Source organism: Haemorhous mexicanus, chromosome 19 (assembly GCF_027477595.1).
Source record: "Haemorhous mexicanus isolate bHaeMex1 chromosome 19, bHaeMex1.pri, whole genome shotgun sequence".
Taxonomy (NCBI): domain Eukaryota; kingdom Metazoa; phylum Chordata; class Aves; order Passeriformes; family Fringillidae; genus Haemorhous; species Haemorhous mexicanus.
In genome coordinates, this window is record NC_082359.1 from 14,110,001 (window position 1) to 14,137,780 (window position 27,780).

General features: G+C 38.0%; 1 protein-coding gene across 4 annotated transcripts in view; it reads left to right on the forward strand.

Annotated features, from left to right (window-relative positions):
* Nucleotides 1-1,491: 1,491 nt before the first annotated feature.
* The window catches only part of SFSWAP (splicing factor SWAP), a 37,763-nt gene continuing 11,474 nt past the window's right edge, over nt 1,492-27,780 (forward strand). For 3 of the 4 annotated variants that reach the window (XM_059863792.1, XM_059863793.1, XM_059863795.1), the window contains exons 1-13: nt 1,492-1,901; nt 4,365-4,534; nt 5,057-5,194; nt 6,597-6,682; nt 9,466-9,691; nt 10,123-10,238; nt 11,087-11,222; nt 13,035-13,272; nt 13,657-13,788; nt 14,164-14,257; nt 16,459-16,633; nt 18,474-18,707; nt 20,214-20,404. In XM_059863792.1, coding sequence (XP_059719775.1) covers nt 1,648-1,901; nt 4,365-4,534; nt 5,057-5,194; nt 6,597-6,682; nt 9,466-9,691; nt 10,123-10,238; nt 11,087-11,222; nt 13,035-13,272; nt 13,657-13,788; nt 14,164-14,257; nt 16,459-16,633; nt 18,474-18,707; nt 20,214-20,404 — 2,190 coding nt within the window. In that variant the 5' untranslated portion in view covers nt 1,492-1,647. The remainder of the gene's footprint in view (nt 1,902-4,364; nt 4,535-5,056; nt 5,195-6,596; nt 6,683-9,465; nt 9,692-10,122; nt 10,239-11,086; nt 11,223-13,034; nt 13,273-13,656; nt 13,789-14,163; nt 14,258-16,458; nt 16,634-18,473; nt 18,708-20,213; nt 20,405-27,780) is intronic. The other variant, XM_059863794.1, reaches the window with a different exon arrangement.

Sequence of the window (27,780 nt, forward strand, 5' to 3'; positions counted from 1 at the left end):
ATATTCAACACCTGGTGCTTTATTGTTCCTGGGTGTTCTGGTCACCTCTTTGTTCTTCTAGAAATGGCTCAGCTGTCTGGAAAACAGCTTATTGGATAAAATACTCCCTCCATCTTTCTGTAATTACATTATTTTAACTAAGTCTTCCATTGTTGTCCTTTATCTGACTTATGCACTGTCCTGGTCCTTGTCTCAAATGCTGATATCCCAGGAAAATGGTCTGAAGTTATCTTATAATGCTGCCACTTCTACGGCACGGAGCCCTTTTTGTGCTGTACCATCTTCCTGCTGAATCCTTTGCATTACCAGAGGACTTAGGGAAGTCACAAAATCATCACCGCACATTGCTTGCTTATACTCCCCATCAAAAGCTTTGTGTTTCTTTTGTTCATTTTATGGTTTTCTCCTATTCTTTTGACTCCAAGTGTTGTCCAGCTGGTATCAAATTGTCCCACAATGATCAAGAGCGTTCCCATCCCTACACTTGGTATCCTCTGATAAGTTCACGCGGCAGGACGGATTTCTAAATGCGGATACAAGCTATCCACCTCTCTTCCAGTGCTGCTGCATTTCTGCCCTCGCTCTTTTACATATTTTGACCCTTTTTGTGCAATGATGCCAAGAATTTTTCACATATTCCACCAACTCTGCCAGCATTTATGGGCACTCAGAAACTAAGGATATGGAATAATTCCCACTGTGAATCACAAAACATCATGTGCTTCCTTACAGAATTTTATTATAAAACATATATACAAAACAACGTGTTTCTTCATACTTCATGAAAGAGTAATGAAAATAATAACCACGAAGTACACAACTCTGAAAACTTCAGCCCCGGTCACACAATTTTAGCAAAAAAATTCTCTAGTTTATAAACTTAAAATATTTTTAGTCAGTGCTCCAAGTCCTCCCTTTCCCCTTTCAAAGACTGGACGTGGCACTTGGTGCCCTGGTCTGCATGATAAGGTGGTGTTTGGTCATAGATTGGATTCGATGGTCCCAGAGCTCTTTTCCCAGCCGCCTGATTCTGTGATTCCCACCCGGCCTCCCAGGCTCTGCCCCCGAGCTTCCCAGGCGCAGCCCAAGGTTGATCCTCGCTTTGTGCCGCACCTCCTTGCACTGCCTTGAGGCCCCCAGCCTCCCCTGGGGCTCCAAAGCAGTGTGGCGGACACCGGGATAGGCGGGCGCACGTTTCGGTTTTGTTTTCAAGCTCCCCGGGCCCGCTCCGGCCGAGCACGCCGCCCCCCGCCCGCCTCGGGCCCTCAGGGCGCCCGGCCGCACCGCCCCGCCCTCCACCGTGCTGCACTTTCGTCACGGCCGCGCCCATGGCTTCACTGCCCCACCGGGCCTCGACCGTTATCACCGAACGCGTAGTGTCCTCGCCGGTACCGCAGGGTCACGTTATCCTCGGATTTAACATTCGGGCTGCCGGAAATTGACTCGAATCTGCGGCCGCCAAAAGCCAGCCCATCGCCGCTCCTGCGCCTTCAGCGGAACCGGAAGCGGTGCCATTTTGTTTCGGGTGATGGCGGCTGTGGTGCTCTGCGGCCGGGGGCTTTAGTGCGGGCCTGGCCGTGCGGAGACTCGCTGCTCGGACAGTAGGTGCTCCTGCCACCTGCCTCCGCCTCGCTGTGCTCCCCGGTGATGTACGGAGGGCTCGGAGGGTCTCGACGGACTGTAGAAGAAGCAGGCCCGCCGCCCCTAATGTTGTTGTCAGGCGGGGGAACGGTGCCCGGCCCCCCCGGAGGAGGTGGAGGTGGAGGCGGGAGTAGCCGTGTGGAGCTGCTGGTGTTCGGCTATGCCTGCAAGCTGTTTCGGGATGATGAGAAGGCTCAGTACCAGGAGCAGGGGCGACACCTTATTCCTTGGATGGGAGACCCCAAGATCATGATCGATAGGTCGGTGTAACACAACCCCCAGACTGTGCTGCGAGATCTCCTGTGATAGCCTCTTTCTGTTCCCCCCCCTTGTGCTGTGGGCAGTGAGGGCGGGGGTTGAGCAGACGGCTCGCTCTGGCAGGCGCGTCGGGATCTTCCGTGACGAGGCTGGAGGCAGCTCCTTCCGGCACAGCGCTCCGAGGGTGCTCTGGGAACGCTGCAGGCTACCCCCGTCTGCGGGAACTTGGGGTTTCCCGCTCTGGCAGCGCTGGGAGGTCCCTCTCCTGGCAGTCAGCGTGCGATGGGTCTTTCTGCTCCGCTTGTCAAGGCAGGGTCGGCAGGGTGGAGAGTGGGAATGATCTGTTCCTTTTCAGTGCAAACCACAAACATCCTCTTTTTTCACTTGGAATCCAAGGGATTGTCGGAGTATTTATTAGGCACATTGTATGTTCTGTAGGTGACAATGGGACAGTGTTGGGAGTGCAAAGGTGCTTATCCACCTTGGAGGAAATAGGGATTTCCTGTTTCTCCTACATAATCTGGCTGCAGGCTGTTGATGGGACACCCCAAAAGCAGATCTTGGTCTCTTTACTTTTCCTGGTGCCATGATTTATTCTATCAGACAGAATGGATTTGATTTTGGGTGCTTGCTCTTGAAATTTTATGTCAGGGCTGGCTTCTTTTGGTTGTTCTGTTCTGCCATAAGTCCAGGTTCGTGGCCACAGAGAGTAATAGAATCTGCTTTGATGTTCCTTCTGGTCTCTTGAGTTGTTTCAGCACTGCAGGGTGGGATTTGAAAATAAACTCATTCAGAAAGGGTTACCTGAATGTTTTGTTGGACAAAGTGAAGATGAGAGATCAGGTTGGTTATGTTTGAGTGGAGCACTAAAAGAATAATTACGAGTTGTGGCTGACCCTGAAAACCTCAGTGAGAAAGATGGAAAGATTTTGGTTTGAAAAGGGTCACATAGCATACTATAGATACTTGTTCCCTCAGTTTCATCACTGCTTTGGTGCTAGACAGGATTTTCTTAATTTGACTTAAAAGCTGTGTTTGTCTTGGAAAAATGTCAGTAGGGGAAGGTCTTTTGATTGCCTTCCCTAGGACTGGAGAAAAAAGAAATGCCCTTGCACTGTTTTGGTGCTTACACCATTAATGATCGTTGTCATTGAAAGAAATTTGTTAAATTGGAATAGACACGAAGGTAGGACAAAGCAACCATAAATATTTGTTGTTTTGTTTCATTTCTCACAGAACAATGGAAGTGTTGTGTTGCACACTTCTAACAAACTAAAAAAATAATTAAAATAATTGCTGTGATTCATCTCATTCATAGGTAGAGGTGGGTTTTGGGGTGCTCTGCAGCAGAGCCCTGTTACAGGTGTTACAGAAATAGGGAGCAAACACTAAGTATGTGCATGTCTGTGCACACATACTGAAATACCACATAGTGTACATTTGTGAGTTAAGGCAGCTTGCAATTGCTAATCTTATAAACTCCTTTGGAAGCTTAGATTCCTTTTATCTCCAGCAGCAGGAAGTCTTCATTTTCACCATTTTGAGAAAAGCACATTGCTATGAGAAGACTTGGGTACAAGTTTGTCTGTGGACAGAGCTTGATTAACCAGACCTGTGTTTCATTTGCTTTTTGCTATAAGAATATTTACTTTCTTTGTTTTTGGTCTAGCAAGTTGGCACAAGTCAAGAGTTGTGTGTGGGAAGACACCTCAGCGGAGTCAAGCTTACTGTCACTTTACTTTCCAATCAGTTTCTCTTACTGATGCTAAACATTATCCCAATGCAGTGCTTTTCCTGCAAATAAAGTGATTTCTTAGTAGAAAGGAACTGTACATCTTTGATTTTTGCCGATTTTGCGGTGAACCTCCTTAAATTGCATGTTTATGTTACTGTTCCTATGTATGTGTGTCTCTCTATCACATAACCCAGAACTTATTTCCTCAGCCAAATGGCTAGGGGCCGAGCCTAGCCATGATTTTACCTCCAATGGACGCAAGTTTCTATGGTGAAGATTTCTCCTGAGAGTTCGGGACTAGCAGAAAGAAGCGAGGAAATTTCGACCGTTTGGTTCTTACGGATAGGTATTTATGTACTCGGGTTTGTGTGAATGTAAGCTATTTGACTTTCCAGAAAAACGTATTTTGCAAGTGGCATTGATTGGTTGGTTGAAGCACGTACGGTAAGAGCTGTTAAGGAAGTGGATCCCACTTAAACTATTAAAGGATACCTTTGCCTTTAATTGTAATAATTTATTAGTTTCTTTGAGAGGAATTTAGACTATTAAACAAATTTTCGATAGTTGGTGACAAATGATTAGCAAAATTAATTGTAACTTCTAAAAGGGAGTATGCATTAACATATAAGTTGTTTTTTTTTTTTTTTCATTTTTATTGGGTAAGTATTTAAGTAGTCGCATAAACCCAAGCCCTAAGTTCTTTGCATTGACCAACTGTTTCATCCTGCAGGTATGATGGGCGTGGTCACCTGCATGACCTTTCTGAATATGATGCTGAGTATTCCACCTGGAACAGAGATTATCAATTGTCCGAAGAGGAGGCTAGAATAGAAGCCCTCTGTGATGAAGAGAGGTATTTAGCCTTGCATACGGACTTGCTTGAGGAGGAGGCAAGGCAAGGTATTGCTCAAGGAATAACATGGTTATTTAAAAAAGCAGGTTTAAATAAATTATTATGAAACTAAATTTACTCCTGATTTTGTGCTCTCTTTTTCTGATGTTATCTTGATAGCACCCAGTGGATTCAAAAAGCAGGAGTCTTTGTGTATGTGAGAGGACCTCGGGATAGTTTAACTGTACATCCACACAGAAATTGCCCAGATTCTGAAAGCAGACTAGGGTTTCAGACCTCCCAAAATAAACACATTCTTCTCCATTTTTAGTGTTGTTTAAGGGAAATTCTGTGCTTTTATATGCATAATTGCACTAGAATGACTTAATCCACAGCCTGTATCTCTTCGAGAAGAAATAAATGGTCAGCATGTGTACATGCGGTGTTTTTCTGTTCAGTTTTTAATGGAAGCTAAAATGATCAGGAGAAAACGTCTTATTAAAAAAACTAAAGTAAGAAGAAATATTACTTTTTTTAAAATAAATTAGCTTCTGAACTTGTTAATGTTGGTAATTGCATTTTTGTTCAAGAGGAGGAATATAAAAGACTCAGTGAAGCTTTGGCAGAGGATGGTACCTATAATGCAGTAGGATTCCGTTATGGCAGTGATTATTATGACCCTTCAGAACCCACTGAAGAGGAAGAGCATCAGCCTGCAAGACAAAGAGGTAAGGGTTTAAAATAACAAGGTTTAATTGAGAGGGAGGATGTGGCATTTCTGTCTTGCAGTTGAGGGTTTAAAATATATGTGCTATTAAAAAGCAGTTAAAAATTCTGAGAGCATTTCGTCAAAGTCTTTATGTGACTGAGTTTTTTTTTTATGTTACTGAGTTTTTGCAGACTTTGTTCCTGATGGGCTGAAAAATGTTTTCCTGCTATGGCACAGTCAATACAGGGAATTTAATTCTGCTGTTGTGCAGATTCTTAATCGGAAAAAAATATTAATTTCTTACATTGGCTGTCTGCTAACATTGTGGTTCTCAGTCAAGATGAAAAATATCATTGTAAGCATAAAATAGTAATTAATAAGAATGTATATTTTTAAGTTCTGATTTTGTCATCTTAATTGCTAAAATGAGTCTGTCTTCTGTCTTTGTGCCCTGCTCCATGACCTCAAAAATACAGAATTCAGTTGTCATGTTGTCATCTGTAATTCCAGTAACTTCATATTTTTATCATACATTCTTTAGGAAGGTTTCAAATGTTGTTAATCTACGTCTTAGTAAAGTGAGGATTGTTTAATTAACAATTGGGTTGCCTAACTACATCTTGGTGGGTTACTGTGGTATGAGATGTGGGGTTTTTTCCCCCCCAGGTTGCAGTGCAAGATCATTTTAGGTGCTAAAGTTCTAATGTTTTTTGCTGTATCTGAGAGATTGTGTACTTTTGTACTGAAGCAGACTTGATTGTCTTTTCTGGGGTTTAATTAATTTGTTTAAGACCCTATAACCTAAAACTGTTAGCTGGAGCTGCTGCCAAAAGAAACAGTCTATTCTTGTCTGCTGCTCTTACCTTCTTTCTTGCTGCTAAAATTTCTCTGTACCTTTGTGGAGTTAAACTATTTGAGTTCATTTTGAGTTACAAAAACAAACCCACCAGAAAGTAACCAAAGAAGTGAATTCCCTTTGTTGCGTGGTTTGTCCTCAGTAATCACTGCAACATCTCATTCCTTATGAGGTTGTTCTGCTGTTTCCACAGCTCCCATGGTCAGGTGTTCTTGCACTTGTTTTAATCTGTCAAGGGAAAAGGGGAATGCAATTTCTCTTAAGGCTAGTGGAATAGATTATAAGTTACTTTAAAAAGTAAACCTTTTACTTCAATTGTTACAAAAATCTGTAAAATAAAGTATTTTCAAAGGAACGTTTCTTCTATAGCAAATAATGGAATGTAATACATATTATTCTTTTTAACCATATTTAAATGCCTTCAGTATAAATACTCTTTATATATAGCTGTATTTGATTAATTCCTTGATTGTACATCATTTTAGAAATACTGTATTTCAAATTTTTTAAACATTTGTGTACTTTGTTTTTTTCCCTAAATACTTTGTTCTGGCATTTCTTGCAGAATCAGCTCAGACAGAAAATACAGAGGAAAATGAGGAACCTTTTGTTGCCCCTCCGGGACTGAATGTACCTTCTGATGTGGAACTGGTATGTGTACATGTGATGCAGCCTACACTTCTGCCAACTTTTGAGCAGTTGGTGGTGCTCTGTTTGGTGGTGGGGTTTGGATTGGTTTCTTTTCAATTAACTTTTAGAGTGGTTCATTTTCAAATTATTCTAATGTAGTAAGTTAATTTCAGATGTTCTGTCTTGAACTCTTGAGTTCCATGAATGCCCTTGAATCTTCTTTTTCAACTGAGATGATTGCTGTGCTTATACTAAGTGTATTTGGTATCACTTGTGATATTATTGTAGCTAATGCAGAGAAGAGGCAGTTGTTCTTGGAATGGATACTTGCTGAGATGTAAGGTTCAACATTCCGAATATAAAGGACCATTAAACTAAAAGTTTGCTTCTGTTCAAGAATTCTTTTCTAGAATCTTTTTAATTGGGTCCCAGTCTGAAGGGGATAGGAAGTGATCAAGTGTTAATGTGGTGTATAAAACTAGCGTATTCAAGGAGAAAAACAATAATTTATCTCTAGCAAAGTCTGAAATACCTTGAAAGTGTTAGTACATGGAAGCTCCTTCCTTCATGTGATGTTGCTAGAATCTGCTAAGTGTTCTGTAGACTTAATTGGACTTGTGTATTGTTCTTGAAGGGAGCTGAACAGACACCTGCTTGAGTACAGGTCTAACTATAAGGATTTTCAATGTATTTCAAATTTCATAAAAGATGCTGGAAAATCAAGTCATATTCTTTTTTGTATAATTGTGGTCATGAAAGTGTTAATTTAGTTGTGGTCTCAACTTGGTATTCTCACCTTGATAACATTGGCCAGTAAAGATTCAGAACACTCCATTAGAATATGTAATGAGCACAGAGTATCTGTGTAACTGTTTCTATTCTTCACTAGCTTTTTATTTAAAGAACCTTGAGTTTTCAGAGAAAAGCTTCTTATTTTGCATTTTGATACTGTTTTCAAAACGTACCTGCTGGTGAAAGTGTTGGTTTAGATAGCTGCCTGGCTTGAGTTTTTTTCTAAAATTTAGGCTATATTTCCTATGTACTTTGCATAGTGCAGTGTGGGGCTTACTGAAGTAATTTCTCAGTCAGCTGTTGGACTCCAGTATATTCACATAAACAGAAAGCAAATATAGGTGTATTTGGTTTTGATTAAAAAAAAAATATAAACCCAACAGTCATCAAAATGTCTAGACAGCAGCTCTGAAAGCAATGTATACTTAACCTTGGATTGGGAATTGTGAGAATTTCTTTTTGTAAGCCTTGATTTGTTGTTCCTGTTCTATTCAAGTCATTCAGGTTTTTTATGGAAGATATTTATTTGTTTAAATTTAAGAATTTTGAGAATCAGCTTGCTAGACTGGGAGACTTTGTTCCCAGTCTGCAAGGTTCAGTTCAATAAAGACAGATACTTTATATCTCCTGTAATACAGATCAATGCAAAGTGGAAATATTTGATGAAGACAAGCCAAGCAGCAAAAAAAAAAAAACCATCCAGAACTGTGGAATGTTCAGTGTATGGGAGCTCCAGTTGCAGCAGTAATGTCATTCTGGAATTTAGAATAGAATAACTGTGAGAAGCAGGCAAAAGGTCTTCCACTGCTTAAAAGTGATTGTGGGCAAAGATGACTGTTCTTCACTAGGGCACTTTAAGAAGTCTGTGGATGCTCTTGAAGTGGGCTGATAGAGGAAATTTTCGCTTAATAACTTCTGAGGAGAGATAGAAACAGAAAATCTTGATACACAATGTGTAACTGATAATGCACAAAATGTTACCAGTTTAAGAACCTCATTGCCTCTCATTAAAATAATCTTTGCTGGGGTTTTAGAAGGACAAATAAAACTTGTAACAGCTAGTTATTTTTCAGATTGAACATGTCCTGGTAAAGGATCCAATTAGCAGAAAACAGCTTTTAAAATTGGACTGTTTGATAGTATTCAGACTTTTTTCCCTATGTGGAGCACCATTGTCTCAAGTGTTTGCAATCTTCTGAGAAACATTTTTTGAGGTTTGCAACATAGCTGTGTATCTGTGCAGTAAAAATGCAGAGCTAAACCAAATCATTCATGTGACACTTCAGTCTTCATAGGCACACGTTGTTTTTTTACAGTTTACTGAGTACGAGACAAAACAGCTGAGTATGAGATTAAAAGCAGTGAATAATGTTCATTCATTCTTTACTCCTGTTATCTTCACATCTTGGGTTTGATACCACACTGCTCCCTAGGGATTTCTGAAGTGAGAAAGCAAGAATGCTGCTAAACTTTTATTTATTTAATCTTTTGCTTTATTGCTGAAGTGTTCAATGACTCTTCAATGGAATGGACGTGGGAATTGTAGTTTGTATGTTGATCTTGAGAAGCAACATGTTCTTCCCAAGCAAATGCGAATTAAGAAATTTCTAGTTAGGGAGCAATATTTGTGCATTCAGAGATAACAGAATTAAGGACAGCTTTTGGGAAGGAAACTATACATGTTGAGTCTTCAGGGCACCTTGAGATATTGTAACACCAAGGTTGTCCCTCTCAGTTGCCCTCTTCAGTTTGGTGTTCAATGCAGAAACAACTGTGCTGGTAAAAGAAGAGGATCTTGCAAAAGGAGTGGAATGAGCAGCTGAGGAAGTTTGGGACTTACTTTTTTTAGGGCTGATATACTTTCACTAGTTTTAAGTGATTATGAAACTTAAATTTCTAAAGAAAGCCAAGAAGGACAGGGAACTACTGTTCTTTCTGATTCCTTTTGGAGTTCTAGCACACTGCACAAGCTGCTTATGAAAATACAAATGTCTGTTATTTTACTCTCACAGCCGCCAACAGCAAAAATGCATGCGATCATTGAGCGAACTGCAAACTTTGTGTGCAAGCAGGGAGCCCAGTTTGAGATCATGCTGAAAGCCAAGCAAGCACGCAACTCCCAGTTTGACTTTCTGCGGTTTGATCACTACCTCAATCCCTACTACAAGTTCATCCAGAAGGCCATGAAAGAAGGACGCTATGCGGCTCCTTCGGAAAGTAAAGCTGACGAGAAAAAAAGTGAGTTGTTCCTTGGCAAATGCTGGCTTCAGGATGGCAATCAGTGGAACAGATGCTGGTGGTTTTGTTAAAATGGTCACGTTTTTCTGGAATTCCACTGCAGCTGAGGTTGATATGATAATTCAAAATTTTGTTTAAATTGGAGATTTAAAAGAAAAGTATTGTTTGTGGAAACTTTCAGCTACTGGAGCTGCTATGATGTGGAAGTTTTAGAAACATCATATAGCTCAAGTCCAACAGAAGGTTGGTCTGTCCGTTTAGGGTTTAGTTTTATTGATGTTGGGCAATATCTTGGATCTGTGCTTTTGTGACCAAGCTGATTTATATGAATGATGGTTTGCTAAGAATTCTTGCTTGTCCTGTATCATCATTCTCCCCCAAAGCAAGATCATAGCAAACTCAAATATAATTAAGACATTGCTTTTATTTAGACTCGAGAGTCAAATCTGAGGAAGATGATGATGATGATGATGACGATGATGGAAATTACCTTCATCCAAGTCTTTTTGCGTCTAAAAAATGCAGTAGGCTTGAAGAGCTCATGAAGGTACTTGATGTTATTAAAATTACCTTTTTATCTTTTAAAACACCTGATTCATGGACACAGAAATTCTAATATGCAGGTGCTCAGGTCTTTTATGGACAAAGGTCTTTTCAAACTGTGATTTAAGTCTGTTTTGGTAAACTTTTGAGTTACCTTTTCTCTAGTACACAAATTGTTATTTTTACGTTTCCAAGGAATTATATTTCTGTTTCTGGTGGCCTCTGGTACTGAGGCCACCACTCAAGGATTTATCCTACAGAACCTGTGTTGAAGCAAAGAGATTAAGGTATTCAATGCCTTCTGTATATAAGCTGAGAGAGATAATCATTTTCTTCTTAGATTTTAGTAGATAAAATGTTGACATGAAATAACAGTTCCAGCAAATAATAGTTCACCAAAATTTACTAATCATTAAATGTAAATTTTGCTAGATGTGCTAGTTTTTATTTTCTGAAACTGGGCAGTGATGGAATAATGGGAGTGACAGAGATTGTACGTATTTGAGGCTTTCAGAGGAATGGCTGTGGTGCTGTCTGATATTGAGACAAGGCAGGTTTTGTGCCTTATCCCAGACATGACAGTCATTGGCTAACAGTAATAACCACCTTTTTTTTTTTCTGTTGTTAATTTCTGTTTACATGAAAGTGGGTTTTGTCTTGTTTTTCAGTTATTTTCAAATATATTGATTCTGATATGAGAGCTACAAAAACAGTAACTTCAGTGTTCACACACATAGTTATTGATGTCTATTAAGATAGATGAATGTGCTTTCCCAAATATGTTGATGCTACTGTTCTTAAAATATGTACTTCCAATTTTAATATTTTTTTCCTACTTCAAAATATTTTCAGCCTTTGAAAGTGGTAGACCCTGATCACCCCCTTGCAGCACTGGTGCGCAAAGCACAATCAGATAATAATTCATCTACGCCACAGTCAACAGATGGGGCAGCTGTGGAGACATCACAGGCAGAATATTCCTCTGATTGTAAGTGCTTTATGAGGAGGCAGCTGGTGGTGTGTTTTGATGAATTGTGTGTGGATGCTGGTGGGAAGAGAATATGTTGGCTTCATGGTTCATCCTGTGTATTTGTTCTTTTGCAATCTCCTGAATTTTCGAAGTTCCGTTCTGAGTATCTGTTGAATTGCAGCTCAGGAAAATCAGGAGTGGTGTGGGGGGTTGGGCAGGCAGGAGGCTAAGTCTCCAGTCTGTGAGTGCGTTTAGCACAATACCCTTATTATTCTATTATTTTGTTCCTGCAGATTTTGTAAATTCTGATACTTAAAAAGATGGTCAAGCTTAAATGAGTTTATGTGCCTCTTAATTCTTTTCAGCTTTCAGAATTCTGAAAGTCCTTGACTCCTTAAATATAGAAATGCAATTTACTCTCTTATTTATGGGACTGACAATGTAACACTACTGAGATATAAGAAAATTTGTAGTGAAGCCTTTGCTACAATAGAGTTTCATGTTGTTATACATTTTGAAGTAATGAGTAGTATGGTGCTGATTGAGTTCTTGGTTTTTCAGTAACGTTGCTGTAGATCAGTTATCACCATAATAATCTGAGTTGATTTTTATGCATTATAGATTCAGAATCCCCAAAGGATTACAGGTGTTGTCAGTGTAATGTGTATGTGCAAGGAAGTAATTTGTATTTAGAACTGTACCAGTAGGCAATCTTAAAATTGAAGTAAGATTTTTGTGAAGAAATTGAAAATCACTGGTTATTTCAAGATAGATAAAAATCAGTATAAGTATCTTAATAGAACAGAGCTAGTCAGTTTTTTGATTACTTTCATGTCAGGTTTGAACCTGAACAAATGTGATAGAAACTGGGAGATTATAATTTACTACCAAAACAAGGTCAATTTGCAACTCCTCCCTCCTTTTAAAACTTAACAGAACTTTATTCTGTTCTCATTACAATTTATTCTTTGAAGAAAGTAAATATTGCCATATGAGAATGTTTATGAAACTTTTAATATAATAATTCATTGAAATCTAATGCATTGGTTAAACCTTGCTTCCAGAAATGCAAACTCTTACTGTAATTAATTTGAAATATTTTACATTCATATTTTCTTTTTATACATAGTTCTTCTGTAGAAGGCACATTTATATGGTAGATACTTCTTGTAAATCTATTAAGCTGATTAGAACATTATAAAATACTGTCCTTAAAGGAAGATAGAAAGTCATAAGCCTTTGCACTCTCAAGAAATATTTAGAATCAGAGAAGCCTTTAGTGTGAAAAAAGATGTTCAAATGCGTGATCTGTGGTTCATTATGTTGCTGTTGATTTGCAAAACCTGTCTACTTTTTGAGGTTTAAGTAGGTGTGTCTCTATATATAGTAGTATAGGGGTTTAATATGTATATAGTGATTCTAGTGGTTTAGTTTGTTAATGCTAATTCTGAATATATGCACATTTCTTTCTTAATGAAAACATAGCTTTAACAGAGTTGAATTGCTAGACATAGATTAGGAAGTATGATTTCATACTAGCTCCTTTTTAAATATGCCTGCTCTAGTTCACTTCTGTATTCACATCTATGACCTTCAGTACATTTGCATTTTGTCCTTTAATCTACATATTTTTTACTCATCCTAAATTTGTTAATATGAGCCTTTCCCCTTTCCTCTTTTGCTTTGGGTTTGGGTTTTTTTGGGTTTTTTTTTACACAAGAAATGAGGTGCCATTTCATAGTGTGTTGTGTGACTCCGGATTCGTAATAATGCCTTGAGTTGGCTGGTTTTCTTCTAACTAGACATTTGTTCTCAAATGTGTCTTTGTAGCAACTGTGGCAGCCATGTATTACAGCTACTACATGCTCCCTGATGGAACCTATTGCCTGGCGCCTCCGCCGCCGGGAATTGATGTTGCTGCTTACTACAACGCCCTGCCCCCGGGGGTGACTGTGTCCGGCGCTGCCGGGGTAGCGACGGTTCCTCCCCCTCCTGGTACCACACCCCCGCCTCCCCCAGACTCAACTGACAGCGCCAGTGGCTTGGCTTCCACCACAACATCTACAAGGTGCCTCAGACTGATTTGCTTGTTGATTGGGGGAGTCTTGTTCCTGCACTTCAATACGGAGTGTTTAGTAAGGGTTCTCTTACTGAATCAAGATATTTTAACTGCATGATGAACACAGAGAACAAACCTCTCTGTATTTTTGTTTGTTTGTTTGGGGGCTTTTGTTGTTTTCATTTTGATTTTTGTTTGTTTGGGGTTTTCTTTGTGCTGTGTTTTTGTTTGTTTGTTTTAGGTCCGAGTTTTTTGTTTTTGTTTTTGTGGGTTTTTTGGTTTTGTGGGTTTTTTTTGTTTGTTTCTTTGGTTTTTTTTTTTTTTTGTTAAAGCAAGAGTCTGAAAGATTTTTATATTCTATTTTTAAAAAACATTTACTCTTGACGTTTTCAGCACAATTGCTCCAGTGGTTGCCATTATACCTCCACCTCCAGATATCCAACCTGTCATTGACAAGCTAGCTGAGTATGTTGCTAGGAATGGGGTAAAATTTGAAACTAGTGTTCGTGCCAAGAATGATCTCAGGTAAGAGAAAGTGTTATTTAAACTGCTATTTCAAAAGCTAATGTTTTAATTTTTTAAGATATTAAATTACAGGACATGCAGGTTTTGAGAAGAAAAGTAATATTGTTTATTTTCTTGTTTGTTTAATTGAAATTTAGTGACCTACTTAATGGCAATGGGAAAGCATTATGGCTCAAATTATCAAAACAACCGACCTGTCAAAAATGTCTCTAGTAAGCATGCTTTGAATTCGTATCCTCTGAAGTTTAGGCTTAAGTAAGAGTGCTTCCAAACATCAAATAACATTCCATTTTCTAGAGAAGACTAGATGATAAGGGATTGTTAGTATTAGCTATGTTCATGTGCATCTTCACATGCTCAGTTTTATTTCAACAGGTTTGAATTCCTGCAACCATGGCACCAGTATAATGCATATTATGAATTTAAAAAACAGTTCTTCCTTCAAAAAGAGAGCGGTGACAACTGCCAGGTACATGTATTTTTATATATATTTCTATTAAAAATGCAGTAAATGTGAGAAAAAGACTTATCAGTTGTCTTACCATGAGATATTTTAAAAGTGGAATGCTGAATTAGGAAGAAATTGATCAGCAAAGGATGTGAATGCTTTTTTTTGTTGTTTAGTTTTGTAGAGCATTAAAGTAAGGATCTGTGATATTTAATTCTTGCTTTTTACTATATGCCACTCTACTTTTCCTGTAATATAAAATGACAACCTGAAAATCTTCTGGCTTTCTATATGAGGGAAAATATGCTTTGTGTAGGTTTGGAGCTTTGTAGGATTGTGATTAGTGTTCTGCTGTCAGAAAGGTTAGCTATGGCTTTTAACCCCCATACCTTACCATATGCCTCGTCCTTTTTTGTACAACAGTAGCACAGAGGCTGGAGGAGCTTTCTGACATGCCTTTTTCTGAGGGAGGTTTTGTTAGAGTCCAGTCATGGCTGCAACAATACTGGAGCTTCAGAATCTCACAGCAGTTTCCTACTTGCTTTGCTTCTTCTAGTCCATGTTATTAGAAAGTGGTAGCCAGACTTGGCATCCATGTTTTTAACTATTCTCGTGTTAGCTAATTAGATTGTTCTCTTACTGAAAAAAAATTTGCAAATAATATCAGAACTACATTATCTGATGTTAACTTTTCATGGGAAAGAGCTATTTTTTTTTTAGGCCCTATGTCATTTGTCATCTCAAGGCTTAGATTGGGGAGCCTTAAACTGAAGAAGGTAGGCCTGTGGGTAAACTCCTCGGAATTGCTTTGTGGAAAATGAAGAAATTCAATAATGGTTGCTGTTTGGAACACTTGTGTCTGATGTTTTGTTTTAATAGTGAAAAAATGTTTTGGAAACACTATTTATAAAGATAAGCTGTGGTAAATATGATCTTACTCAGCTGATTAATTACAGCCAAAATTGTCCTGTGCCACAATGCTGACTGTTGTTTTAGAAAAGTGTTATTTGCAAACCAGTGGGTTGATTTGATAATTAATAAGGACTTGTTAACATGTAGTTGGGGGGAATTCGTACACTAACCAAAGCATAATGGTAAAGGATTCATTTTAAATGTTCAAATGAGTACAGCTAAAAAGGAACTTTTAAGTCCCTTGGTTTAAGTCCCTTGAGGTCAAGCATAGCAATGCATATTTTTGTACTGCATGGCTTTGTAGATAATGCCATTCTCTTCAGTTTCTTAAAATAATGATTTTGATATTATCTTTTTCCTCTAGTAATGTATGTATAGGCAACTAATGCAACTGATGCTTTTCCTTTTGGCCATTAAAATTAATAAGAAACCGAACTACTGACTTCAGTAAATAGAGGGTGAAGTGCTTGGTTTCATTGTGCTTTTCCCCTTCGAGGACTTTCAGAAATCAATTGTGTTGGTCAGGCAATGGCTGCAGGGAAGATCTGCTAGATGCCTCAATTTCAATGTCACATAGGCTTAACAGCCAGCGCAACCAAACTCTTGGTTGACTATGTTAACTTACTTAATGTTATCACACGCCTCACCGTATAAATACTTTGAATGTTCTATAATATCCTTCTTGAAATTTTTTTGCTGTGAGTTCAGAAATCATGCTGAGTGATTCAGTCATGTAATGATAGAACCAGTAATTCTTTACTTCCTTGAAAAATCTCAGCGCATCTGTTGCAACAAAAAGCCTTGCTAGGCCCAGTGTTCTTCAGCGGAATGTTGGAACAAATCAAACATTATTCCTGTGAAATCTGAATCTGCAAAAAATTTACATGCAGTTGTACATGAGGAAAAAGTGTCATGAGTTTTCACCCTCTCTCTTGGAGTTGACATTATGGATCTGGTTTGGGACCCTGGAAATCAAGATCTAAATAAATATCCAAACAAAGTACATGCTTTTAGGGTGTAATTTTAAAAATATAATTTTTAAGCAGTTTTTGTCAAAAGTGCGTCAGCTGAAGAACATTTTTTTGCTGTAAAATAACGTGTTCTTACTGTAGGTGTGTAGGTTTTCCAACCTGTGGGTTTACACGAGGCAGAACTATGGTCATGAGTGCTGAGTGATATAAAATCAGCTGTTGTGTGATTAGCTGATAATATGAGTTTTCAATTGGCTGACAAAATTGCAGCTCCACAGACATTGTCTTAATGATTTCATAAGTATCCTGTTAGTAATTCTTCTAATTTCTTTTGAAAAGGGAGTGTCTTCTTCTGAAGATGTTCCAGCAGACACTGCCAATGATACCCCGAGTGAGACTCAGTTTGAAGATGAGCATGCACCTGAAGATACATCGGAGCCAAGTGCTAAGGGAGTTCCAGGAACTAAAAAGGATATTCCTCCTAAATCTGTCAGTGATGGTAAACTGGTGAAAGGTATGGTAACATGATTTATTGGGCATGAAAATATTTGATAACGTATACATAAAGAAAGAAAAGAAGGCAGGGGAAAGTAGGGAAAAGAATTTCATCATATGAAAAATGCATTTTCACTGAAGGCATCAAAAAATGTCTGCAATAAGTAATTTGATTGCTTTCATATTTCCTTCTTATCAGACTATCAGGTATTTTCGGTCTGACACAATAAATTGCTTTACTTCAGTTTTGTGCAAAGTTGAAGGCTTTCATCAGTGATGCCAGTAAAATCTTTTTTTGTAATTTTCAACTTGACAGTTACAAGTTTTGTGCAAGAGTGAAATCATTCATTCTGAAGAAAAGCAGTGGCCTTATTTGAAAGGATACATGTGGAGGAAGTGCTCTAGGCTTGTTGCTCATTCTTCCCATGTTGGACATTAGTTATGCCAGAAGAAAAGGCCCCTTTAATTTCTAAATGAAATGTTTTTACTCTGCAGTCATGGCAGCAGAGGGACAGAATGCGAAGATCTCTGTGGAAGCCACTCAAAGCCAGCTAGCACACTATTATAGTGTCCTGAGTTGGAGAAATTATTGGTTATATCTGGGAGCTGATTTATTGTCCTGTCAGGAGAAGATATGTTAAAAATTCTTGTTTTCAATAAAACCTAAAAATGTGCATCTTTTAACTAGAACTGAAAGCCAATAAAAAATAAAAAGCCACTAAAACAGAAAAAACACTCTTTAACTGGGGTTCCATGGATAGAAACTTCCTTCCTGCTGCCTGAGTGGCTTACCTAATTACTGATAATTTTATCTACTCCCTGTGGTTCCTTGGAATTCTGTCTTCCCGCTTCTCACTGCGATCCCATTTCCTCCACAACCAGCAAACACTGGGCTCTTTTCTGTGGAAGTTTGACTGTCCAGACTCTGCAGTTTTTTCTCTGAGCAGCCTGAGTAGCTTCCCTGGGGAAGGAATAATCTTCCCTGTCTTCAAAGATGCCTTATTAAGAGCTGCAATGTACACCAAGAAATATATATTGTTTCTGTTGTCCTGCCATTAGTAAGTGGCAAACTGTTGCCCATACTTTAATAGTAGTGATCTGCTTAAATTTACAAAATGGAGTATAACCATTGAGTCATTTTGTGACAATCTTTATATTATAAACTTATTTTCATTTCCTTTAATATGGTACAAATCCCACTTTATTATAACCTAAATGCAGTACTTGCCTCCAAGATAGACATAACATCCATACCAGACTTCTCTTCTGCCTCTGAGGAAATAAAATCCCATTTTAGGATTAGTTCAATCCCATGAAAAAATTGGAAATCACGGTTACTTCTTCTCTTGGAATTCTGGAGTTCTTTGTTTCTGAGCATACTTCCTTACCCTAGGATTACCACAATCAAAGCTTATGTTTTCTAAACCGTGGTATGTAATTGAATCACTGTATTTAAATTTCCCTAATTGCAATTTCATAGGGCATATATGCAAAAGGCATCCTGAGGAACATAAGTATTGCAGCAGACTGTATGGTATTAGGTAGTGAGAAATTCTATTCTTCCATTGTTTTTTCTTAATAGTGTTATTTTGGATAAATGGGTTAGAGATTAATGCAGGATTTTTGTTTTTTCTTTTTTTTCTTTGAGATCTTTACACAGCAAATGAAGTTTCCAATGTTTGTTTAAAAACACAGAGAAAAAAAGGATTATATTGTCCTTTTCACCAAAATAATTAGCATTATAGGATGATGACTTTTTTTGTGGGGTAGTCTGCAGGAGTAATGGGTAAAGTCAGGAAACTGAACCTGCCTTCTACTGTAGTCTAATGATGTGTGAAATCTTACCCGTTCATTCACAGCATCCTTTGCTCCAATAAGCTTTGCAATCAAGGCCAAAGAAAACGACCTTCTTCCTTTGGAGAAAAACCGTGTTAAATTAGATGATGACAGTGATGAGGAGGAAGAGGAGGGAAAGGAAGGCCAGGAGAGTGCTAACAGTGCATCAAACCATACTCCAGCAATTACCACTCCTTGTACTGCTCCTGAAGAGAAAAAGCCTCAACTTACGCAGGAGGAGTTGGAAGCTAAACAAGGTAATTCCATGCAGCACTGAAAACAGAATGGATTGAATCTTTCACACAAACTGCGAAACTGCCCTGTGTGGCATTTTAGGTGTTTTGAATATTTTATGTGTCATGTTAATAAGAATCAGAATTTTGTTCCCACAATTTCCTCCTTATTTTTAACAGTGAAGTCTTCATTGGTTGCTCAGACAAAATCAAACTTAGAGCACACAGGGGTGGTTGAATGCTTTGTCCTAATACCTGATCTTTCTGAATTTTGTTTTGGTTTTTCATTACAACCTTCTAGTAAAGCGCTGACTGCATAGTTTCCAGATTGCATTAACAAAGCCCAGCAAAGACATACCTGTTTATGGTTTTCTTCAGCAGTGGTGAATTGCTACAAGCTATTTTTCATTTATATAGCACTCCCATATAGATTGGTATTGCCTTGTTGATGTTTTGTTGCTCTTATAATGCAATGCCATTAAATCTTTGTATGGGTTTTTCCTGTTACTGTGTTAATGTGCATTAGGACAGAAGGGCATGCTGTGTGAATTTGAATGAAATGATGTTTTAAAAGAATCCAGTTTCACCCATTCCTTCCCAAGGCTGTTTCACAGCAGAGTGTGCTTATTAAAGTGGATGTTCTGTCAGTATTTACCTGCTTAAAAACTCAGTATTTCTCACAACTATGAGTATGCCACAGGTATTTAGTTTTTCATTTTCAAAATGGTGGGGTTTTTACTTCTAAGTAGCAGTTGCTTTGTAAACTGCAGTAGCACAAAGTATGCTGTGGCGTTACGTATCTGAAGCAAATATGTATTTTGTATGATAATAAAAATGAAGTGTAAAACACACTTAGATCTGTGTGTTGAAAAACCTGTGAACAAAACAATCCGGTTGCTTTGTACATATACAAAGCACAAAAATTAAAGTATGAGATGAAAAACATTACACCAAGTAGCTGTTAGGTGCATAGTTAATTCAATTGGCTTATTCTCTTCTTGTGATCACACACAACAAAATCTGCTGGTTGTAACAACGATGAAACAGTTTCTGAAATTTTCTAGAGCGGCTCTTTCTATAAATATATTAACATATATTTAAATAGGGCTGGAAACTGAAGATCACATCAGTGGAAAGAGCAAACTGGAGACTTTGGACATCACTTTAAGACTTAAAAGAAAAAGCTTCTGAATTTACGAAGCTACTTTCTTTAGGTAGCTTTTATATATAGAAAAGGACAAGTATCCTGAATAATCAGGATTGGATTTTCTTGTAATTTTAAGTTAGAAGTTTTTACTTCACCTGCACTGCTTTATGTCTGCTTGACATTAAGCAGATGATGTATCTATTAAATAAGATGCTTGAAGTTTCCTAATTTCAAGCTGATGTTCTTGTCATGTCATGAAACGGCTATATTGGAAAGGCTTGAGAATGACTGTTTGCTAGTTTGTGATGGGTGTTTGTTTTAAGGAAGCCTGAGTTCCCCAAGCATGACTCACTCTAAACTTAATGCTTAATTGTCTTTCTTAGCAAAGCAGAAACTAGAGGATAGATTAGCAGCTGCAGCAAGGGAGAAGCTTGCACAGGCCTCCAAAGAATCGAAGGAGAAGCAGCTACAAGCAGAACGCAAAAGGAAAGCTGCCTTGTTCTTGCAGACCCTGAAAAACCCTCTGGCAGAGGCAGAAACTGAGAAGATTGAGGAGAATTCCTTCAGCAGTGAGGTAAGCAAGAAATAAATTTCTCTCTCCCATAAAGCTGATAGAAAACACACCACTAGAATGTGACTCTGACTGTGTGTTATGAACTTGGCTGATGAAATAGAAGCTTTTCTAAATGGAGAGAAATTTGAATTTTAAACACTGTTAAGCTTTTTCCGTTATCTTACGAATGTCTCTCATCTGTCATTAAAGAACTGGTAGAGAAGTAGGCTGCACAATTCCTAGGTCAGTTAGACAGGTAGAGAAAGGAAAAGGAGCTTCCATGTTTTAACTATGTACTAGTGAGCCAAGTGTTGGAATGCTCACCTTGCAAGATGATTGGGATGGCTTACTTAAGCTATGAAACTTTCTTGTTTGATGTGTATATCAATGGTTTTGCTGTACATTACAAGTACAAATATTGTTGAAGTAGAGTCTTGGGTTCCTGGGTTTGGAATTACATTGCTTTCAGAAAAGCCATGAAAATCACTCTTGGTTGCACTAGACAAGCAAAATGTAATCTCTGGATACCGATGGAAAATTTAAGATATTGATTGTGACAGACTGGCTACAAGAAAGAATAACATGGCTTTCCATTTTTTTCCTTTCCCTCAAAAGAATTCCAGTACCTGGCAAGTAGTTAATTGCCCAGTTCTCGATTTTTTTTTTTTTTTTTTTTTTCCCCCAAATAAATCATGGATTACCCCTCAAAACACTTTGAAGAGAACAGTTGAAGGAGACATACCTGCAGTTTAGGTGATCCATACCAGCAGAAAGTAGCAGATTTGAGAATTAAGTGTGGTCACATCCCAAAAGAGATCCTGTTTGGGTTTTTCATTGCAAAAGAGATCCTGTTTGGGTTTTTCATTTCACACTAACAAATTTGCCCTGACACAAGTGTTCAGTACTTTTCAGTTATATATTGAAGAGTGAATGCAAAGAGACAGTGACAATGCAGAACTCCCCATATTTGCAGTTCTGCTCTTTTTCCCAAGTGAATTTGTCAAGGATACAGACATTTCTAAGCTAAGGATCCTTTGATATTTTTCTTTAAGAGAATGCCTGAAATAACCAGTGACAGCTGACTCTTTTTCAGAAGAGCAGATGAATGTTCTCGCTCACATCTGAACTTACTGAAGTTCTAACTTGAACTTGCTAGTGAGCTTCTCAACAAAAAACTACACCCTATCCCGCTTCTCAGTAAACTGAATTTCTAGAAACTTCTTTTTCTTCTTCCACAGAAGTACAGTCTCAGAGAAGGCATCTGTTTTTTCTTGCACAAGAAGTTGCAGTGTATTTGAGAATTTTGAAGTAACTAGTTTCACTGTTTCTTACCAGTACAAATGGTTTGGAGGTGCTTTCATTATTAAAGGGTTTATTTAGAATTTCAGATTTGTATTTAAATGCTTTCTGATGTGACCTTGTTTTTTAAAAATAAAATTGGCGATTGAATTGGGAGTGCTTGTACTGTTTTAATGAACAGTCAAAAAGGCCGTAATGTCTTTAGGAAGTAATACTAATGTCTAAAGGAAGTAGTACTCCTGCTAAATGTTGTTTGCTTAGTGACACACTTACATAGATACATGTATATAGACTTTTGCAGATAAAAGCTTATTTTGAAACACATATGTTTTTCAAGCTTGTCTTTTCATTTGCCATATTCAAAAGAGCATTCATTTCCATTCATTCCAGATAATCTGCCTTTTATTCTCCTTGCCTGTTTTGCCTATTTGTAACAGCCCATTTGAGTCAAGAAATTGTATTGAAGAAAGATGAGTGAAATAATATGGCAGATTTGTTAACCTCTGTTCTATTTACTCTGGGAACCCAGTATGCTGCATTATGATGTCTAAATCAGCTTGTAAATAAATATGTAGCACTGATTTGGTTTTTAAGCTTTTTTGGTAGTGTTTCAGACTTTCAGGCATGTTTCAGACTAAAGATGCATTTAAAGATACTGATTGCAAACGTAACCGGAGATAACTATAGTGGCTGTAATATAACGAAAGTATGTTAAAAAGTTGAGCTAGAAAGAAATGTAAAATTTTGTAGTTTGGTCAATGGAACTAATTGGGGTATTTAAATCAGAAAACTAATTAAATCAGAAAACAAAGAAAAAAATTAAATAATTTTGTCCACCAAAAACATCACTAAATATACTTCATTTCTTGTTTTGGAGGTAGGAACATCCAGTGAGGAGTCCAGGAAACAAAGACTGATATACCCTGGTCAGAGTTAATTTAGTGACATGACTTTTGTAGCTTAACATTTGTCTCAAAAATGGAGTAATGACTGAGTTGTATAATGAAGCATGAAGAGTTGATAATATCTATGGGAGATGCATAATCTCCATTACATTGCCCCAGCCTAATAAATGTATAAAAAAGGCAGTAATGCTATTTATGTGTACATACAGTGCACATTTGCGCTTTGAAAATCCGTTTATCATGATGTGCAGAAATACATTAAATGCACAAAGCTTTTGTGACCTCTGTCGGATTTTCCTGATACCTCGTATTTATTGAAAGGATCACTGTACAGAGTGTACATTACATCTTTAAATGAAATCGATTCTGCTAACTGCAGGTGAAGGACAGTCAGTTCCACAGAACAGAGCACTTCTAAGCTGTTTTGGCTTCAGCTGAACATTAAAAATAGCCCGTTCTGTGTTTTCCATAGCTGAATTATTTCTTTTATATAGCTTCTGTTTTTCTTTAAAGTGAAATCAAGCAAGAGAAACAAAAGGCTGAATAAGCCTGATCAGTGAAGCAGCACAGCTTTTCACAAATGGCTCCTTACCATCCTTGCATGCATTAGAACAGTCAGTACAGTTATGCATGATATTTCCTCAAACCAGTACTTGGAAAGCATGGAGCTTATCTCAGTTTGCAAAACTGATGAACTTCCAGCGATGCCGTGGCCAGTGGAGTCTGTGCCCTTGTTCAGGACATGGACAAAAAGTAGCAGGATGATGTTTCCCTTCTTGTGCTTACATGTATAAATTCATATAGACTCTTGGTCTTGGTACACATGGATTCTTTGGCACATCTGTCAGTGTCACTGAGAAGTTGCCGTCATTCTGCAATGAATGTAGGTTCCTTGTCCTGGAACAGCAAACAACTGCAGTTCTTCCATGCTGAGCTGAAATATGCCACATATTATATGGAGTGCTTCACTGAACTGCCTTTTTTACTTTAGAACAAATAAAATAAGGTTTCATGATTTGAAATGCAAATCTCATTCCAAAATTATTTAACTTAATTCAAATTTTAAGAAATAAGATTATATATCCTCAGTAGTGGGATGTGGCATGTTTTATTCTGCATGTTCGAATGTCATATTTTACTCTATGTCAGGAATGTTTTAGTGGTGATAGTGCTTTGATAGCCATGTAAAAGCCAGTTGGTTATACCCAAACTGTTACCTGTATAAACTTAGTATCTGATTTAAACAGAAGAGAAATCCACAGTCATTATGTTACAAAGTCAGACAAGCACATGATTTGAAAGTGATTCTTTTTTAATGGCTTGTCCCAAATGTCATTTGCTGTTACACCTCCGAATATATAGATTCTGTGGCACAAAGCAAAAACTTTCCTTCTTTTGGCTCCTTCATCTTCCCAGGTTTTGAAGCCCTGTTTTATCATTTGTTTCTTTAGATGACTTGTCCTTACTTTTGTCCTGTATGTAACAATTATTTTTTTCTTGTGGAAAGTAGTCTTACTTACAAGTGAAATAGAAGTGTGCTGTGTTTTAAAAATGCGATGCTCTTCTAGTTTTGTCAAGCATAACAGGGTTATCAACAGCTGTATATACTGTATGTCTTTCACACTGCTGTAGTTTATCCTACTTTTTTAGCAATGGACTATAGATATTCCTGCATGCCTTTTTGGAATAATAATAATGTATATAACTTTATGTTTATGTATTTTCTTTGTTAATTTTTGAGCATTCGCTTATTTCTTTACTTTTTTTGCAAACTGTAGGTATCTACATCTTCTGATTAGCATGGGAGGGGGGGTTGGGTTTGCTTGTAATTTTCTGTCCTTTTGAAAAAAGCAAGATAAAGGAAAAACATAGATGTCACATACTAATGTGGCATTTAGGGGGTAGATGACTTGCTAGCATTTGGAACTTTTTTTATTGCAATAACCCTGCTATCAAAAACTACATGTGGGTTGTAATTCTTTATAGCATAAATACTTCAGTCATTATTAAATGGGGGAACAAAGGTAAATATCAGGAACTGCCATTTTAGTTAAGATAGGTGAGGAGGTAAGAATATTGATGCATTGATTTTTAGTTTTCAAAGTGCTCAAAATAAAAGGGTATATTGATCCACACAGCAAACGGATTCACAGCCACTAACTTCCTTGCAGTTGGCCCTGTCAAAATTTTCTGTTTTTGAAGACCCTACCATGGTCAGTGTACTGTTAATAGCTGTTTTTTAGTGCAGCAGAGTAACCCTGATAAAACTGTTGAATCTTTGAGTTCCTATAGAACAAATTCTGTAGGAGCATATTCTATAAGGAATACTTTTATCTCTTCAAATGAATATTTTGGGCCAGTTCATGAATACTAGGACTGACAAACTTCTAAATAGAGGTAACAGCTTGCTTTGTTCCACAAATCAATGAATACACATATAATACACTTCCATTGCTGGTAGGCAGCTGCTTATGAATTCTTAGTCAGGGAATACTTCACTATAAGCTTTGAGGAACCTGGAGTAAAAAAGATACAGTGGTAGAAAAGAATCTGGAGTACTTTTGGATTTTAGTGAACTGAAAGAATTGTTGATTAACTTTTTACAGCTCTGACATTCTTCACTCTGCAGTTTTGATCTAACATAGGCTTTCAATTGCTGTAAAAGGCATATAAGCTGTTTGTAGTATTATTGATAATGTCCTTTGCTAGTTGATTTTGTTGGAGCCAGACATAGTGCTAGGGTTTTGTTCTGTTGCAATAATAAGTACGTTCTTGTTAATTTCTAATTTTGACTTTATGTATTGATTAAGTAGTGTAACCCCAGAATAACTAATGTGTGTTCTGGGCTTATGAATACTGCAAATATGCGAATGCACTGAAGTGCTCATTTCTGTTCTCATATGGCTATAAATTTTCCCTATTTACAGAGCTCTTTCCTAATCCATTCCTGCTAAACAAGAGTTGTCAAATCATGTTTTGGCATTACTTTTGTCAGGTTTGCTTCAGTCATGCAAATAAAATGCTGAAGAACAACTCTGCCAGAGAATTTGTCTGACAGTGTAGCATTTAGTAAAGGCCAGAAAAAAACCTGCTGTTTAATAGGCGAAAAAAACAGACAAAGAAGTGAGATTCAGTGAATGCTATCTGAATGTTTGTGGTTTAACTTCTTAGAAGAGCTCTCAGACAATGTAAATCTCTCATCCCTTGCGATGTGTAATAAATTTCATAGGTAACAGGTTTGTTTCCGTGCTTTCCGAAACTGTTTGGCTGGCCTGCGTATTGGCAGAGCCTGATCAGTTAAAGCAGAAAGCTTTGTAATCTCCCAGTTCTGTGCTTACTGTGATTTTATTTTATTGTTTTTATTCTTTTCTGTGTTCCTGCCTCCAATTTCAGTTCCCATTACCTTATTTTCCAAGACAGTATATTTGTTTCCAAGTATTTGTACACCTAGAAATTTTATTTGTGGTCTAGCAATTTGCTGACTGCTTTCACTGAGCTCTGTATTCTGCTCTGGTGGTGAATCAAGTAATTTTGCTGGTGCTGTTTTTCTTAAAGGCAGCTGGAGTTGCCACTGAGGGAAGTGGCCCATTTGTTTCAGGTGATTGTCACAGAGATGTGACAATGACATCGTCTATCACCAGAGCATCTGGGCACAGTGGTGGATGGGTGAGTGACTTCTCCCTGTCTGTTACCTGTTGTATTTCACTGAAGAACCTTCATATTTCATCTGGGGGTAGCTAAAGTTACTTCTGCGTGGCTCTCCAGATGTGATTCATTAGTAGCCTGAAGCAGTGGTGTTCCAATCCACCAGACAGCTAGCCTTCATCTGTGCTTCCCAGAGAACTGGGCAGCGCTGTCACTCCTTAGTGTCAGCTTCCTGAAAGTCAAGGAGAGCCCAGTGTCAGCAGTGGATGCTTTTAGTGGGAACATAGCTGGGCTTAGCATTGTGTGGCTCTTTGTTCAGGTGGCTGAGAATCTCTACGTGTGAACTAAAAGTAAATGTGTCATTCATTCATTAACTTCCTTCCTGGCAGTGATGGACAGCTTGTGTTTTATGTGGCCAAATGAACCTGAGCAGTGAAAACCATTGGGTTTTTCTGCTCTCTCGTTTTCCTCATAATGCTCCTTTGCCTACAGCTTTTTCATTTGAAGCTGCTAGAGGTGACTACTTCAAGGCAGACTGGGCTATTCCATATTCAGTAGCGTTCAAAGCAAAGGCTCAGGTACCATAGCAAGAGGTGAATAATGATGTCAGAGTAACGAAGGTCAACTCTGGTGGCCTCTTAGGAAACTGGAGATGAGGTATCTGTGAGGTGTGTCTGCAGTTACACATGGAGTTGATGAAATTGGAAATAGGCCTGTGGTAAACCACTCAAATGACCATGCTGTAAAATGTTTATAATCTTTGAAGCAAGCTTCTTTAGTACTGCTCTGTTTCTGGTTTTGTAAATATTTTGATAGCAGTTATCAGTTAGTGTCATGTCTCTAACTTGAAGCAGAGCTGCCTTTTTGATTATCCAAATGTGATTGTTCACTTACTGTCTTTATGTATTCATGGTAGGAGAAGGGTAAAAAGAAAGAAAAAGAACACCTGTTTCTAATTCGGTTATTTCAGGTTTTTAATGTATTACTTTTTATTCCAGTCATGGTAAGTATCCTTGTATCAAACAGTGAAACTCAGATAGGTTGATGAGGTGGAGCAGAAATTATGACAGGGAAACTGATTTCTCCAGTTGCCTTGAAATGGCAGCTGGGGGAATGACAGGCTTTGAAATGAGGAGCATATCTATGGTGCCTGACTTGAATTGCTCTAAAGAAGGCATTGAGCCGAATTCTCTGGGGTTCAGGCTGATAATTTGAAAATGTTATGGTATGATTTTGCTTAATCTCCTTCAGCTGGAATTGCTCACTGAACATTAACTGTGCATGGACCTGTTCTGTCTTTGAGATTAATAAATTTTGGGATCTTCCCAATCCTTTACACTTAGAACATTTATTTTGAAAAGTTCAGACATAATTTCTATCAGCACTGGTTCATTTTGCTGTTGAAATTGTCATCCAAACAGCGCAGTTCATGGAGGAAAATGACACTAAAACTTAGCTTTGAATGTCAGTAGTTCCTGATTGTATTTCCAAGTTTATCCTGTTTTAAGTAAAGCATGTAAATAGACTAAAAGATACCTGATAGTACCC